Genomic DNA, 16,687 nt, shown 5'->3' on the forward strand with positions numbered 1-16,687 from the left:
CAAGCTTTCTGACACTGGGCAGCACATTTCTCTCTAGAATCCCTTGATAATCTTGAGATTTCATTGTACCCTGCACAGATTCAAGACACCCTGTGCCAGATGTAGCGAAGCAGTCCTAGAACATAACAGAGCCTCCTCTATGTTTCACAGTAGGGACAGTGTTCTTTTCAAGATATGTTTCCTTTTTCCATCTGTGAACATAGAGCTGATGTGCCTTGCCAAAAAGTTGTTTTTTTGGTCTCATCTGTCCATAGGACATTCTCCCAAAAGCTTTGTGACTTGTCAACAATTTTTATTTATTACTACTTTTGCCAGATTCAAGTTATTTCTGTGACCATTGTGGGGTTTTCTTTCATTAAATGAGGGGTACCAACAACTTTGTCTACATGTGTATATACACACACACACGCATATACATATGTACTTTATTAGTCAAGAAAACAGTATGGTCAAAAATTATGTACCGTAATAACAAAAAACTACCAGCTTAAAAGCCTGACTCCCCACACACACGTTTACTATAAAATAAGCAGCTGCATTTTAAAATACTAAGATAACAAAAAACAAAAAAACCTACCGGTACATAAAAATCAAGAACTGAACAATCTTAAAAGAATGAAAAAATTCAATGCAATCTATGTAAAATACTCTGGTGTCAAGGATAAGACAACCGAGCATGGTTCTAAGAGTCACAGGTGCTGACCAAGTGTAGCCTCAGGTCAAAATAGCTCAGTCACAGTGGAGGACCTGGGCGCAGGGGTGGAGAGTTTATGGGAACTTTGTACATACACTCTCTTGCATGGCATTTTCTTTCTACAATACAATTTCATAGGTAGGAGATAAAAAGGTTTCTTATGTTATACCACAAGTAAAATATACATTTTTTTTTCCTTTTTGCTAAACAACTCATCTAGTACTTACAACAGAAAAAGAAAAGCAAACACTATGAACAACCTGTACAAGATACCTAAGTGCCCATTCACACAGTGGTGAACTTTGAACCCTTGAATTTTTATCTAAGACTACGATCACCTATGTTCACAACTGCACCAGAGATTCTTGTGCAGAGTCCATCTAAATTGCTGGACAGAAAAGTCCTCCATGCACCACTTTTCAACTGGAGCTTTCAGTTAATAAGGGACACCCCGGAGCAGATGTGTCTATAACCTTTGTATGTACTTTACACCTCTGTTTTTACCCTGACAATATCTGCTACAAATATAGCAATATGGATAATAAAATTACAAAAGTTTCATTCAAGTATAGTACATGCACTCTTAAAGGCTCTGATCATATCAGTCTCAACATTCTTAAAGGGATCCTATCATTAAAATGCAATTTTTTGTGACTAACTCGTAGGAATAGCCTTAAGAAAGGCTATTCTTCTCCTACCTTTAGAGGTCCTCTCCGAGCTGCCGTTTGGTAGAAATCCTGGTTTTCTTCAGTATACAAATGAGTTCTCTCGCAGCACTGGGGAGGTTCCCAGTGCTCAAACATTTGCATACCAAAGAAAATCATGATTTCTACTGAACGGTGGCGTGGAGAAGGCATCTAAAGGTAGGAGAAGAATACTTACGCTATTCCTACGTGTTAGTCACAAAAAATTACATTTTAATGATAGAATCCCTTTAAAACATGCCAGACAAAATAGCATGCTGCACAATTCTGTCTGAGAAAGTGCTGGGCCCCATGGCAAAAACCTAACAACCCCCAAGTACAGTCAACAGGTCCAATGGGAGCTGTTGGTATCTGTCAAGTCTGGGACCCAGCATTTCCAAAGCAGAACTATGGAAACAACCAACACAGATGTGAACAGAGCCTAAGTAGAGCCACTATATACACACACGTGTGCTTCAGTTTCTAAGCCATTCAATAAAACTTACTGTAATCCAGCAAAAAATTTACACAAAAGCATTCATAAAATGCATGCAATACTTAATAAATTAATCTTGCCAACTGGAATTTTCCATATATATGTGAGTGTATATACAAACACATTTTTTCAGTAAGGTGAAACCAACTATAACGTTCATTAAACAAAACACAAAGATACATATCCTATACTCCTACATTGCTGCTGGCATCCTGATTTTCAGTAAAGCTTTGCTTATCACGGTAATTTTCCATACTTGTGAATATACTCTGAAAAGCCAGGTCTGTTTTTTCCCTTCTGTTTTTAGTATGTTCTACATAACTGAATATTCTGCACTTACCTTGGGCTTCATGTAGGTCTAAACACGTCCTTAAGTGTGGAAAAGCTTCCTCAAGACCATTTAGTAATGTGAAATCTCCCCGAAATTGGATAGATTTGTAGTAAGACTAAGAAGGCACAGACAACTTTCTCACAGTCCGCTCCCCGCACTGCACTCTTTTAGTCTGTGCGAAGCTCAATGAAGCAAGCAGCCTTTAACACTGAGACACCCTACAGCCAACTTCCTAAAAGGAAATTTGAGAAGACCCACCCTAAATCTTAATAATCACAGCCTAACCTTACCCAATGTGAACATATAGAGTCACTGGTACACCACACGATGGGGATCTGCTCCGGGAAATGACTCACAGCCTTATTTCTATCCTAGTAAAAAAAGGTGACAGCTGCTCCTGGGACTAGAATCGCTGTGCTTGTTGGTAAGAATGTGCACAATGCAAGAAAAAGGGAAAGTCAATGAAGGCTAAATGCATAGTTATATACCGGTTATATAGCAGGTGCCCTCCTTTTATATAGGGAGTCTATCAGCACTAAGCACAGCAACTTGTAGGGGGGATTCTACAGTTACCGCTGTTATTCAGCTTTAGACACCCACTTTCATGGAAATTTCAGTTTTATCAATATGCAAACGAAGAAAAATGCGATTTGTTATGAAATCTAGACAGAAGCCCAGGCAAGCTAAGGATATGTTTACATGATGGATTTTGTTGTCAATTTTGCGTCAGTTCCAAATACCAAGTGAAATCTGCCTCCCATTCAGGCGAATTTGGGAGCATTTTTGAAGCAGATTTTTAGCTCTAAAGCTGATTAATTCTGGTATATATGGAATTGTTGAATCACCTCTGCAAGTTCTCTTTTTATTCCTGTAAAACAAACAGACTTCTCAGACTACTCTGTGTTCACTTTGGTAGGCTGAGACAGAGCTATGGAACTTCCAGAGATAACAAGGCTTATTTACTGTAAGAACTGTTAATCTGTGGAATAGCCTACCCCAAAATCTGGTCACAGCAGTAACAGCTTAGGCTGTGGTCACACTAGCTTCCGTGGACCATTTGGGGACTCTGTGCCCCATTCTGCTTAATATGTACAGAGAGAAAAACCCGGCAGACCACATTATAGTCTTTGGAGTGCAAGGGTAACCACTGTTTAAGCAGATGTGGTTTCCATTTTTCGGGTCCACAAACTTGGCTTTTTTTTTGCAAATTAAAGGGGCTTTACTGTACAGCTTCTGTCTGCCCATGGCTGTCAGACATTTATGAAGCAGTTGAAGTCAGATCAGGAGCTTGACTGTGGAAAAATAGAGGAGTCAGAGTCAGTGGTTTGGCCTACTAACTCCGTAGTCCTGGTCTCAGATTGCTAAAGCACAATGTATATAGAGTAGACATGGATACACATCCCGTTGCTCTTTGATGGGACTGGGGGCGGATTGGGGGAAGATTTGTATTGCAGAATTCAAAGACATAATGTATATAGAGTAGCCTCGGAGGCTGTCATTTTATAGAAATAACATCAATTAGAAGTACATTTAGCCAAGACTAGCATGGATACATGTAAGAGGGGTGTGACCTATATCATTTGTAAGTGTTCCCCTTTGTGCCTGCTGTCTGTGGTGAGGTGGTTTGTTTCCCCCCCATAAAGTATGTCAGTATGTGTAGGAGGTAGGAGTTAGAGCTATGAGAATCCATACAGTGACAGGCTTCATGCACACGTCCGAATGTGCACACCGAAAGGGGACTAATTTCGTAGTGGAATTCACTCGAAAGACACGAGTGGTTTCACTCCCCATTGACTTCAATGGTAGGTTCTATTCCACTCTGATAGGACATGCTCTATAATCATTAGAATGGAGCACTGGACCACCCATCAGAAGAGCCTTGGCCTGCACACTCGGTTGTGTTCACAAAGCCTTAGTGAGGGATCATCTTGAGATATAGAAGATCCTGAGGGGACACAGAGCTGAGGGACATTGACTTTTGTCCAGCAGTACTATAGATTGTTATTTCTCTGCAGTATGTGGGAATAGCTCACAATTTGCCTGATATATATAGATCCAGGTTGGACTTTTGCTAGGTTGAGTTTTCTGAATTGGATTTTGGATGTGTTACATTAAACAAGAGTGGAAGACATTTCTACGTATTCTCACTTAGCCCCATTAAATACTTATGACAGCTGACATTATTTGGGGCACACCTCTAAGCAGGATTGGTTGTGTTTTAGGTTATTAACCCCTTTATGTTTATTTCATAAAGGAAACCATGTGACTGGCCCTCTTAGATAGCTGCCATTATTTATTTTCCTTTGGTAAGTATGATCCAGGGGTCAGATCTGCAGCTGTACATGCTTGTGCTATGGAGCAGAGCGCTGCTTCTTCTTCTTCTTCTTCTTCTTCACTATTTACATTGTGGTCAGCAGATCTCCCTGCAGGATACTCGGCTGAAGGCAGAACATAACAGGAGAATCTGGCGACAAGTCAATATTAAAGAGGAAAGCCTTCACAATAGTAACTCCGGACAAAGCAGTATGCCTGGCATTTCCCAGTTTACTTCCCTCTTCCTTAAAACTAAAGAATGTCAAGTAGAAGGAAAAGCATTTTAGTAATCTGTATGGCAAAAGTGACCACATTCAAGTCACACAGAAAAGTCCCAACACTGTAGTGCCCACAATGTCTTACACGGTACATACACTACAATACACTGTAATGCGTAGGGTTACAGGAACGTCAAAACATCAGAGTAATGCATGTTTTACTATTTCCAAACATTTCCCTGCACCAAGCGTTTTCTGGCAGCATGATATACATTATACTGTAAATGGCTTTGCTGACACCAGTAATTCCTGAAACCATCCATTAGCATGGCTGTATTCTGTATGGGGGTTTGGTTTCATGTTCATGATCATATGAGTAGCCTATTACAGGAACTGGGAGAAGTCAATCACTCGTGTGACGGTGACCTGTATCAATTGCAATAACCCTGGCAGCTAACATTACATATAAGAATGAAATTACATGTATGACAAAATTACCACAACAAATGAATGTTACATTTCATAGGACAGCATGAGATAAAAATAGCAAAGTAAGTGGCTGGCGATGAAATAGATGTCACATGTGCTTGTTCCCCAACAGCAGCGGAAGGCTGTCATACTGTCCATTACCCTGTGTGGCTTATACAGTCATAGAACAGACTGGCCAGCAAGACCATGCACATATTTCAACTTTTCATGAAAACTCAGGTACCCTTTAAACATGGGAGTAAGCACAAACTTAGACTTAGTCGCACTGACATATGAATCTACTGCCAATAATTGTGGCTTTCCAATTGACTATTAATAGCCATATGGTTTTGAGGTATCACACGGACATTAAATGGATTCCTTATTGTAAGTTCTGTACATTAGTGAAGAAACATCAATACCTGCACTAAATTCCTGACATCTACGTCTGCAAAAATGCAATAGCAGGAACACACTATGAATGGAGGAGTCATGGTGAGGTGTTTGGCCACAGACGTCTTATGGATAGAAGGGAAGGCTTGATGACTAAGAAACGATATTTCACTGATAGCGCAAATACCACAGAATTTAGAATAGATGGATTAGAAAGCGGCATATATTTTTCTAAAGTTGGCAGCACGTTAGTATGGCCAGCTTTAAAAACATGTTAACAGTGATCCTAAAGTAGCCAATCCCTTTAAAGGGATCCCATCATTTAAAGACATTTTTTTCTAACTAACACGTCGGAATAGCTTTAAGAAAGGCTATTCTTCTCCTACCTTTAGAGGTCTTCTCTGCACCGCCGTTCAGTGGATATTCCATTTTCCGTCTTTATACTAATGATTTCTCTCACAGCACTGGGGGCGTCCCCAATGCTGCAAGAGGATTCTCCAGCGCTGCCTCCATTTTCTTCAGGAACCGACCTCTACGCATCGTCTTCCTGCATGGCTTTCAATCTTCTACGCATGCGCAATCGGCTCTACCAGTGGGCAGAGTCGACTGCACCTGCGTGTGGCCATTATTTTGAGGCCACTTATACGAGCTCTTGTAGTAGGCGGCCACAAAAAATGGCCGCGCGTAGGTACAGTCAGCTCTGCGCATGCGTAAAAGATTGCAAGCCAGGCAGGAAGACGACACGAAGAGGCCGGTTCCTGAAGAAGATGGAGGCGGCGCTGGAGAGTTCTCTTGCAGCATTGAGGACGTCCCCAGTGCTGTTTCAGTGCCGGGGGCCCGCCCTCAGTGCTGCCAGAGATCTCATTTGCATAAAGACGGAAAACGGAATATCTATCAAACGGCGGCGCGGAGAAGACATCTAAAGAAGAAGAAGAATATCCTTTCTTAAGGCTATTCCTACGTGTTAGTTATAAAATAATGTGTTTAAATTATAGAATCCCTTTAACAATCATCTTGTATATCAACACTGTTATAGTCTGCTACACGTGGTCGTACCCCATTTCACAAGTTTCTAAAACTGGACTATTTTCAGTAACTTTTCCTTAAGGTTATTGGTATATACAGTATGATATTTCAACATTTTATTGGGGTGCTATTAAACATCAGCGATTAGGAATTATGGACATGGGCAAATATGGTCTGAAAAGAAGTGGTTAGTATTGGACAGTGGAGCCGCAGGGAGGCAGGGACTCCTGGCATCATAGATCACTGTCAGGTCTGGGCCCTTCGTGGCGTTTACAGTTCCTGCAAAGTGAATGGGATTGTGTCAAAAAACTCTACAAACTTTCCGTGAAAAGTGCTACAGGAAAACCGATGATGCGTTTTCGCCAGGGCTGCAGCAGATTTTCGCTGCAGCCAGCTACGTGGGGCCTTAGTTTCCAGACCACGTATTGCCTATGTGCAGGAGGCTTTATAATCACATTATCAAAACCAGATGTATTTTGCATTTTATTTTTTATCAGTGTCATAATTTACATTGGTGTATAAAAACAGCACAAAATACAGCACCATAAATCTTTATATCTGTCAAGCAAAGGAGTTAGAGGTGAACAATCACCGAATTATTATATTAAGCCAACGAAGATGACGGTCTGCCACTTTCACTGCCCATATAGAACCTCATAACATTTGTCATTGCCCAAAATAACTCCAAAATGTTTATTAGCTGGAACTGCTCTATATATCATAGTCATCAAAGCTTGGCATAGTCCATCAACCTTATAACCTACGTTTAACGCTGAAAATACTTCGAAGGTCCTGTCAGATACACAAGCCAGGAAATTCCGCTGCAGACCATCAATTCTACAATGGCTGAATCATTCAGATAGTTGGTGGCGGCATTAATCTTCTAGAAATTAACTATGCTTGCAGACACTCTGACAGCAATATCGAGGTCTTCTGTCCCTTCTTCGGGATGCTTTATAACAAATCAATTAATCAATTCTAGGTGGCGCCAAGGACACCGGGGAACACCATCATTTACTGGGTACAAGCGATGAGGAGCAGGACAACAATCACCGGCCTCTGTACACAACATAAAACAAATCCCAGGAATAATGCGGCCAGATGCGTCTGTCACATTCAATGCTAGATTCCTCTCAATCATTGAAGGTGATCTAAGTTAAACGGATTTCCTTGTCTGAGAAGAACTTCTCTACCTTAGCTACATCCCCTTACGTTATGCTTGTATGTGTAAAGAAAAAGCATACAGTAGATATATACTGTAGAAGATACACATACAAGCATAACGTAAGGGGATGTAGCTTGTGTAGAGAAATTCACTGAGCCAACGTGTTGCCCCACTTTGATGGGAGAATGTTTGTTTCCATTACACTCTCACAGGAGACTCAAATACTCCCAATTTCATGATCAGTAGGGGTCCCTGTGCTGTGGCTTTGTGTGACGTTTCTGTAATATTGACATAAAAAATCTGCAGCAATTCTGCCAAATATGGCATACCAGATGTGCAATACATGGCTCCTTCTCTCAGTTGCACCAACATCAATTTTAACCATGTGTAATACTGTAAATACTACAATTATTGTCTGAATGTTTTTTTGAGTAAAACCCACAAAATGACCTGTTCAATACCAATCAACTATCAAGAATACATTTATTTTAGTGATTGAATAGCAAAATCCAGTGGCTTGCATAGTAATGCTGTGTTTGGTGTCATTGCAGCTACATCTTTATCACTTCTCACCCTAACAAGTAGCCTGACTAGAGACTAGAGTCGGTAGTACATGGAAAACCTCAGCATAGAATCTAGTATCTATATGCTCTCTGGACATGAACAGGTCACATCAAATAATCCTTGGGCTCACAACTTATATGCTTGATGCTTTTATCTGAACTAGAAATGAGTATTATAAAACCTAGAAAATCCTGTTCTCAGTACTGAGGCAAAATTGTCTGCCCCAAGCCCAATGTAATATTATTTCCTAACTTTTAGATGGCTGACATGTACAGCGTGAATGCCTGTGACTATACTATATACCCAAACTCGAATGTCTTCTATGTGTTTTACCTGCACAACGCAATTCAAACGCCTTTGGTTCCATGTCTAAAACTTCAGGGGTCAATGTAAAATGCAATCGTGTTGTTTGATGTAAAATTAAGAAAGTATTTAGAGACTGACCTGACCGACCACCACATAAACCCAAGTGTGCAATAAGCTGCTAGGTGTCTTCTAGTGGCAGCCAGCATGTTATTAGTGTCTATAGGGCAGTGCTTCAGGCTAAGCACTGGGGTACCGACGGCTTCTAATAAGGTCGATGACAATATTCTGTCTACATTTGTGACCATAAGTCACCATCTGAAGGTCTAGGCATTATCATTATACACAAAGGGTGTATTTGTAGTTTGCCACGCAGTCAAAAAGTGACAGATGTGACTGTTCAGCTGCGAAGCAAAGAATAGCACAGGAAAAAAATAAAGAAAAACTAAACAGCGAGTGTAGCATGGAAAGATCAATGGAAACTGAACAGATCTCATGCCAATGGGGGCTACTGGTCACAATTTGGATCCACTATATGATGAACCTGGCACACAGCCTTTGCTTCCATATAAGCCATGATGCCAGGGTGAACAGAGTCTATCCAGTTTCTATCAGATTTAGATCAGATCAAGAGCAAAACAATAAACATGTAAATGTCGCCATATAGAGCCAGATGACAGTCATTGACATATACATACAACATGGAGGCCCGATCCCTCGCACGCGGTCCATCAGTACTACATTTCTAATTCTCTTCTTGGGGTTCATTTACCTCATTGTGTTTTATCCCAGCAGCGGATTGATGTTATATATATAAGTTTTGGAAGCCATTGCTATTAAATCACTATTATGGTTATAATAGCTCAATAACAATAAACCAAGATATAAATTAGTAAACAGAAAAAGACTTGGCAACTTGAAGTTAAACCATACGACATATTATAATCCCTCATATTTCCTGTGAATTGAACCCTAAGTGGGCTTTTCTACAAGTAACCCTGGACTGATCTGCATCTGCATTACAATGCTATTTTCAGAACCCGAGGGGTAATATTATAATAAAACCCTAATAACCAGCTCTGTCATTACAGATATTGGTTGTGCTTTCCCATGTGGCACTGGTCAAGGCGCAGGGCACTAGATTAGAAAGTGGTGAAAAACTGAAAAAAGGTGATGGCTTTCACATGCCCGCCAGGCAACAGGAAGAAAGAATCTGCTGAGTGAAGGGATAAGACACACAAGCTCTCAGGCAATGAAATGAATTAAAACTTGCAGGGGCTTAACTTCAAAGCAGCGCTGCATCAGCTTCACCATTCATAAGGCAGATAAACATTATTAAGAATAATCATTTCAAGGCTGGCATGGTCAGCAGATCTCCTCGCCACCTGTGCCATCCTAACAACATGCGCTACACAAAAGACTTCAGCAGTCACACTGAGGAAATTGGATTTCCAGTGACTGAATACTGTACTTATTCTGTTACCTTCTGCCACTTATACAATCACAAAGTAACTTTTTTAGGCCATGTTAAGAGATTACATTTAGTGTACACAGCAGTATAAACTATTGGAATATAAGGGGACATGCGCACAACTGTGTGTTTTGTCAGTGTGCTAGCTATGAGACTGGAAACAAAACTCAGGGCCCCGTTTTGCAGTCCAGACCCATTTATTGAAGTGTATGGTAAATTTAAAGGGGTTGTCCCATCACAAGGATCCTATCTATACTGTTTGTTAATGTGAATGTAAGACTTTTCCTAAATACATTGCTTCAGCAAAACTGCTTTGTTTGTCCGCTATATTACTTTATTCATTTTTTTGGGACACATCCCTTGACTTATCTGGTCATAAGTCAAGTGATGTATCTGTTGCTCTCAGGGAGGAGGGGCTATGTGCACGGGAGCAAGCCTGGGGGGGGGGTAGTTTACCCTTTAGGGGGAAGGGGCTGCCAATGCAGAACGGCATCCGCTGTAATGGAGAGGCGGATGCCGGGGAGGGTTAGACGCCGGCACAGATGCAGAAGTCGGCACAGGTGCCAGCAACATCGCTATGCTTCTGCCCTGCATGAAGCCAGCAGCGGCAGGAGCGATGCTGCTATTCCGGGGGGGGGGGTGTGTCTGTATTCACATATGCACAGCCAGCGGCGAGATGCCGCTGGCCCTGCGTGCACACTCATAGACCAGTCTAGCCCTCACAATGCGAACACAGACCCAACATCCGCTGTAATAGAGAGAGGCGGATGTCGGGTCTGTATGCATTGTGAAGGCTAGACTGGTCTATGAGCGCGCACGCAGGGCCAGCGGCATCTCGCCGCTTGGCTTTGCATATGTGACCCCCGCCCACCAATGACGCAACAAAGCCGGAAGACAGAAGATTTTTCAGCAACGAAGACTAGTGAGTATCCAACGTGGGAATACCCCTTTAAGTGTACCATGTAATATACAGTCCATGGTCATGTGATGGACGCAGATGCACAGCTCATTATAGTCATAGCACAGTAATCAGACATCTGCTTGGTAACGAGTTGTGCACCTGTGTGACCATCACGTGACCATGGACTGCTCATCACGTAACCATGGACTGCTCATCACGTGACCATGGACTGCTCATCACATGACCATGGACTGCTCATCACATGACCATGGACTGATTTTTATCCACTGGGAGTTGGCAGAATGAATGACAGCAAGCAGAAGAGTTAATAAAGAAAGTACAATGGAAAATTGTACAACTTTTTATTATACACACAATAACATTGATCTCTCAATATTGGTCTGAGAGTGGACAACCCCTTTAACTTCCATGAACTGATCAGAAAAAGGCTGGAATACATTTTAACTGATGTGAGTTTTGGAGTGCTGGAGTTTTTTTGTTTTATGTTTTAATTTGGATACCACAGCATGTTGGAGTTTCCGTGCACCCTTAATGTCAAGTGTAGCTGATGACATAGTGAAGTTGATCTTTTTTGTTTAATTGTCTGCAGATCTTCTACTACTTATAATGCACCAACGTGTCAAGATCTAGATAACTGCTACAAGATAGACGCCTTGTATGTTTACACCAAGTAGTGCCTAACATTGCTCATGGAAATCATTTGTCTAAGAAAGTTAGTGCATGTGTCATTTCTAAAGAGCCCCTGAAAAAGTAGAGTGGTGATCGGATGGTTCCAGTCCTTTCTGCAGCTTCCTGTGCCTTTACTTTTACATTGTAAAGGCACAGTATTCCCAGGCTGAAGCCCTAATGATTTTAGATAATACTTTATCAATGTCAGATCACATATATATTTGCAGGGGGGTTTTTTTGTTTTGTTTTTTTTTAACAGCAAACCGAGAGAGCCCCAGAGAGCATCCATATATATGGATAAAAAGTATACATTTATAGAATAAAGTAAAAATATGACTGTTTAAAATACCGCTCTGACGTCTAAAGGAATGCCATAAGGGAAAGGGGCATGAATAAATGTATACACAGATGAATCACTGACTGCAGGGAATCTTTACCTCTCACTCGTCTGATGTCATGTATCTGCTCCGGTGAACAAGATTATTCATGGAAACAGCTTAATTAGACATCAAAATACAAGAAAAAGAGGAAGACTTAGCAAGAGAACAAAGACTCCCCCCAGCACCCTGTCAGGTCACTTCCAGCTACATTAGTTAAAAGAAAATCCCAATGTGGAACAGCCGCTCCAAATGCAAACTGCACATGGTTTAGATTTGGAAAGTCTGGCTTCACTTATAAAAAATTGCTGTAAAGATCCTATTTTTACATTGCATTATGAAACCAGATGAGCTCTCCTATTTAAAGTGACTGTCCAGTTCTCCAAATGTACAGTCACTTTAAAAAAGAAGCGCTCCCCGATGTAGATGCCAGTGAGTAACGTTACCGGCCGTTTCATACAGTTCACACTTATACAGTTAATCTAAAGTCACGGTGACGACCACCACTACTAGAGTGACTGGTCTTCACCATTGTCACAGAGGTCCCAGCAGCAGCAAAATTTTCTATCTACATCCAATTTGTGGGGTTCCTGTACAGGGGACACATCATCACCATATTAACGCATTAAACGGGTTTTCCTTAGGATAAGCCATCAATACTACATATAACTGGAACAGACGCTACAACTGGCACCAGGTGCAGACACTACAAAATGAATGGCACAGTGCCCAGTAAGCGATGCAGAGGCTACAGCGCCTCCAATCAGATGTATGACCTATCTTAAGAAGGCCGTAGGTATTACAGTCCTAAATTCATTCAATAAAGAAAAATTAATAAGTAGTAATAGTAATGCAAATAGTAAGAAAGGTTTCAAGGAAGTCTCCCACCTCCCCCAAACATATTCACCTGTCACCACCGTGTTACAAAGCACATTACAGTGATATCCAATATGCTTTTGTTAGATATTGTAGATTTGAATGAAAACAACTTTGAAGTCTTATGCAAATGAGATAGTTGGTGCACTGGGGGCGAGCCTTCAGCTACCTGGAGCACTACTCTTGCAACTCTGACCCCTACCATGTCAACCCATGTGATGAAAGTTGATCCTCCCGCTCCTATGACATCACCCACATTACTTGATAAGCAAGAGCAGTGTTCCCAGGGCTGAAGGTCCGCCCCCTGTTCACCGTCTGCCTTTGCATATATTTCAAAGTTGTTTTTCTCTAAATCTAAAAATGTGCCTTCCATAACAGAGGTATATTATTCATCACTGTAATGTGCTCTGTAACATGGTTGTATACCATATAACATATAGCATGCACAGCTCAGTACACTTCAGTTTGCTCCCAATCCTGCGCTTTCAGATCTGACTAATGACAGGCATGCTTGGCGGGGTAGTACTGGTAAGCAATTTGTTGCCCTGATCTAAATAATTACAAAATAATTTTACAAATGATCCTGATGTGACCCTGTCCATCAATCATATCAGTAATAAATGTCAGGAGGCCATAGGGTTAGAAGCATTTTAAGAAGGGGCACATATCAATCTCCTAGCCACAGCCAGGGATGCACACAAAGCTCTTACTGATCTGAAAGGTTTATGTATTTAGCTTTCTGCGCACAACTACTATTTGGATCCTACATTTTACATCCTGTCATGTTGTTATATGGAAAATATATTCATTGAAATGACCCATTTCAGAGCATTACGCACCTGTCTGTGGACAGGTCCTCTCTCGCTACACCATGTGATTGGTCAGGAAACCTTTTGGTTGGATGGGATCCAGGGCTCCTAACCGATTAAGCACACAGGAAGGGAAGAGAACTTGGACATCTTCCAAATGAAGAAAACAGACTGACCAAACGGACGCCAGCCAGGTAGAAAGGATTTCATTTTCCTGAAAATGCTTCCCTGCCTGATTTGCCAGTCTTCAGAAGTCACATTTCCTCTCTTCTAAATAGGTCACATAGTAAAAGACAAAGCAGATTAAAGGGGACATTTCACCATCTCTATCTCTTTGCATTCCTAAATAAGTGCAGCTCTATAGATTCCAGCCGAGTTGGAATTTCTTCTCTAACCCCCAATGTTCCTCATTTCCATCAGTTTCATCATCCTATATGCCAATTAGGCTCTCTACTGTCAGATGGGCGGTCATTCTGCTCTAGCCCAGGACCACCCACCTAACAGTACAGAACCTTATCCACATATTCAGTGTCAAAACTAACAGAAATGATTGCTCTGTATTGGTGGGCCCTGAAGAAAAATCCCAACTGTACTGGAATCAGTAGAGAAGCGCCCATTAAAGGATGCAAATAGTTGACGTTGAGGAGATGGAGAAAGGTCCCCTTTGCTTTTGTGGCTTTATTGGCCTCCAGGGTAGACCCACAGGAGATCTATACCCTGTACATTTTCTGCCCAGGAGTACCAGTGGAGTAGGTGAAATGTACAAAAATCTCATTCCCACAACATGAATAAAATCCACTATGGAAACATTGCCGGGAGCTGTACTGCCCTGGATCAGCTGATCTGACAGCCAAGACCCCCGGGATAACCCCTTTAAGTATGTTCAGTTTAGTAAACTTGGATTCTTGAATCTGTATTATTAGGTGACTCTGAGGTGTACACATCACCATTAAAGGGGCTCTATCAGGAAAATCATGCTGATAGAGCCCTACATATGCGTGCATAGCCTTTAAAAAGGCTATTCAGGCACTGTAAAAGTTAAATTAAACTACCCCGCCGTTTTAAAATAATAACTTAAAAAAGAATGTTCTCTACTTACTGAAGGTGCACGCTGGGCGGGCATTCAGGGTGCGCCGTCTTCTTCCCCGCCTCTTCTTCCTCTGACGTCTTCGGGTCCCGTCCTCCTCCGGCGCTTGCTTGCGGACACTGACAAAAAAAAAATAGCCCGGGCGCATGCGCAGTAGCACGCGGCTTCTACTACGGCTACTGCGCATGCGCCCAGGCTATTTTTTTTTATCAGTGTCCGTGAGCAAGCGCCGGAGGAGGACGGGACCCGAAGACGTCAGAGGAAGAAGAGGCGGGGAAGAAGAAGACGGCGCACCCTGAATGCCCGCCCAGCGTGCACCTTCAGTAAGTAGATCACATTCTTTTTTAAGTTATTATTTTAAAACGGCGGGGTAGTTTAATTTAACTTTTACAGTGCCTGAATAGCCTTTTTAAAGGCTATGCATGCATATGTGGGGCTCTATCAGCATGATTTTGCTGATAGAGCCCCTTTAAGAATGTTTTGCTCTCCATCAACTTAGATGAAAAGAACAGTGCACTGTGTGACTGGCAACTAAAATGAAGCATAGCCTGAGGTGCTCCATTGGAAGTCAATGAAGTCTGTCACTTACTGCGTGGATTTGTCACCGCATTATGGGTTCTGGTAAAGGTTGCCTCCTGTGTATAGGGTTGGCATGTTTTTGGTTAAATCTGTGTAGGCTTACATATTTCAAGCTATATATAAAGTCTTTTTGCATCCTTACTTTCCTATGAAAAAGTCAAATACTTGTGGCTGGAAAGCTTTTTAAGGCCTTCGCATATCCTTATACAAGAGTCTTAGGGACAGTTCTGCTTTCAGTTTTACCGTATATACTCGAGTATAAGCCGACCCGAATATAAGCCGAGGCCCCTAATTTTACCACAAAAAAACTGGGAAAACTTATTGACTCGAGTATAAGCCGAGGGGGGGAAATGCAGCAGCTACTGGAAAATTTCAACAATTAAAATGGTCGGAGGTTTTGAGTGCAGTAGGTGCTGGGGAAGGGGAGGGGGTGTTTTAGTTGTCTGTCTGTCTGCCCCTTCCCTGAGCTTGAGGACTGAGGGGTTTTTTTTTTCCCCATTTGGAATTCAGCCTGGCTGAATATAGGGTATCTGCAGTGCTCCTATTAACCCCTTCCTGACGGAACAGGAACATAGCAGATACCTTATATTCAGTAGACCGGGCACTCTCAGACACAGGGATACCTAATGTGTATGTGTTTCACAGTCATTTTCTACTTTTATATGTATTCTAGGGAAAGGAGTGATTTAGAACTTTTATTTACTTTATTTTTTATTATATTTTTTTTAAAGCTTCTTTTCTTCCCCACTATTTTATGGGAGATTCTATACATTACTATTGCGGCAGGTGATAGACCCCCCCTCCCAAAAAAATAAATAATATTTATTTTTTTATTTTTATTTTTTTGCTTGACTCGAGTATAAGCCGAGGGGGGCCTTTTTCAGCAAAAAACTGTGCTGAAAAATTCGGCTTATACTCGAGTATATAGGCAAATTTTATAGGCTAACAGGAAACTTTTAAAAATGCAGAAATTACTTAATTCTCCTACTGTTCTTACATATATAGACGTAAAGTCAGATGTATGGAGATATTTATAAGGTCTAACTTAGAAAGGTACAATTTAAAGGAATTCTCTGAGATGGATGGCCTATTATTAGGATGGCACCCCATAGAATGATTGTCCCTGTCACTATTCACCAGGTACAGCTCCATACATTTTGTAGCATGGAGCTAAGCTGAATAGAGGTACAGCCATAACAATATGCACAATATATTGTGCAAAGTGCTTTGTGCCTAGGAACAA

At 41.5% G+C, this 16,687-nt stretch overlaps 1 protein-coding gene across 3 annotated transcripts in view; it reads right to left on the reverse strand.

Moving 5' to 3' along the window:
• MCC (MCC regulator of Wnt signaling pathway) overlaps positions 1-16,687 on the reverse strand; it is a 204,642-nt gene that overhangs the window by 120,969 nt on the left and 66,986 nt on the right. The window contains exon 1 of one of the 3 annotated variants that reach the window (XM_075272238.1): positions 2,214-2,603. The exons of the other annotated variants lie outside the window; for them this stretch is intronic. Coding sequence (XP_075128339.1) covers positions 2,214-2,225 — 12 coding nt within the window. The 5' untranslated portion in view covers positions 2,226-2,603. Of the gene's footprint in view, positions 1-2,213; positions 2,604-16,687 lie in introns of those variants that run through there. 3 annotated transcript variants of the gene reach the window in all.

This window comes from Leptodactylus fuscus, chromosome 1 (genome assembly GCF_031893055.1).
Source record: "Leptodactylus fuscus isolate aLepFus1 chromosome 1, aLepFus1.hap2, whole genome shotgun sequence".
Lineage (NCBI taxonomy): Eukaryota > Metazoa > Chordata > Amphibia > Anura > Leptodactylidae > Leptodactylus > Leptodactylus fuscus.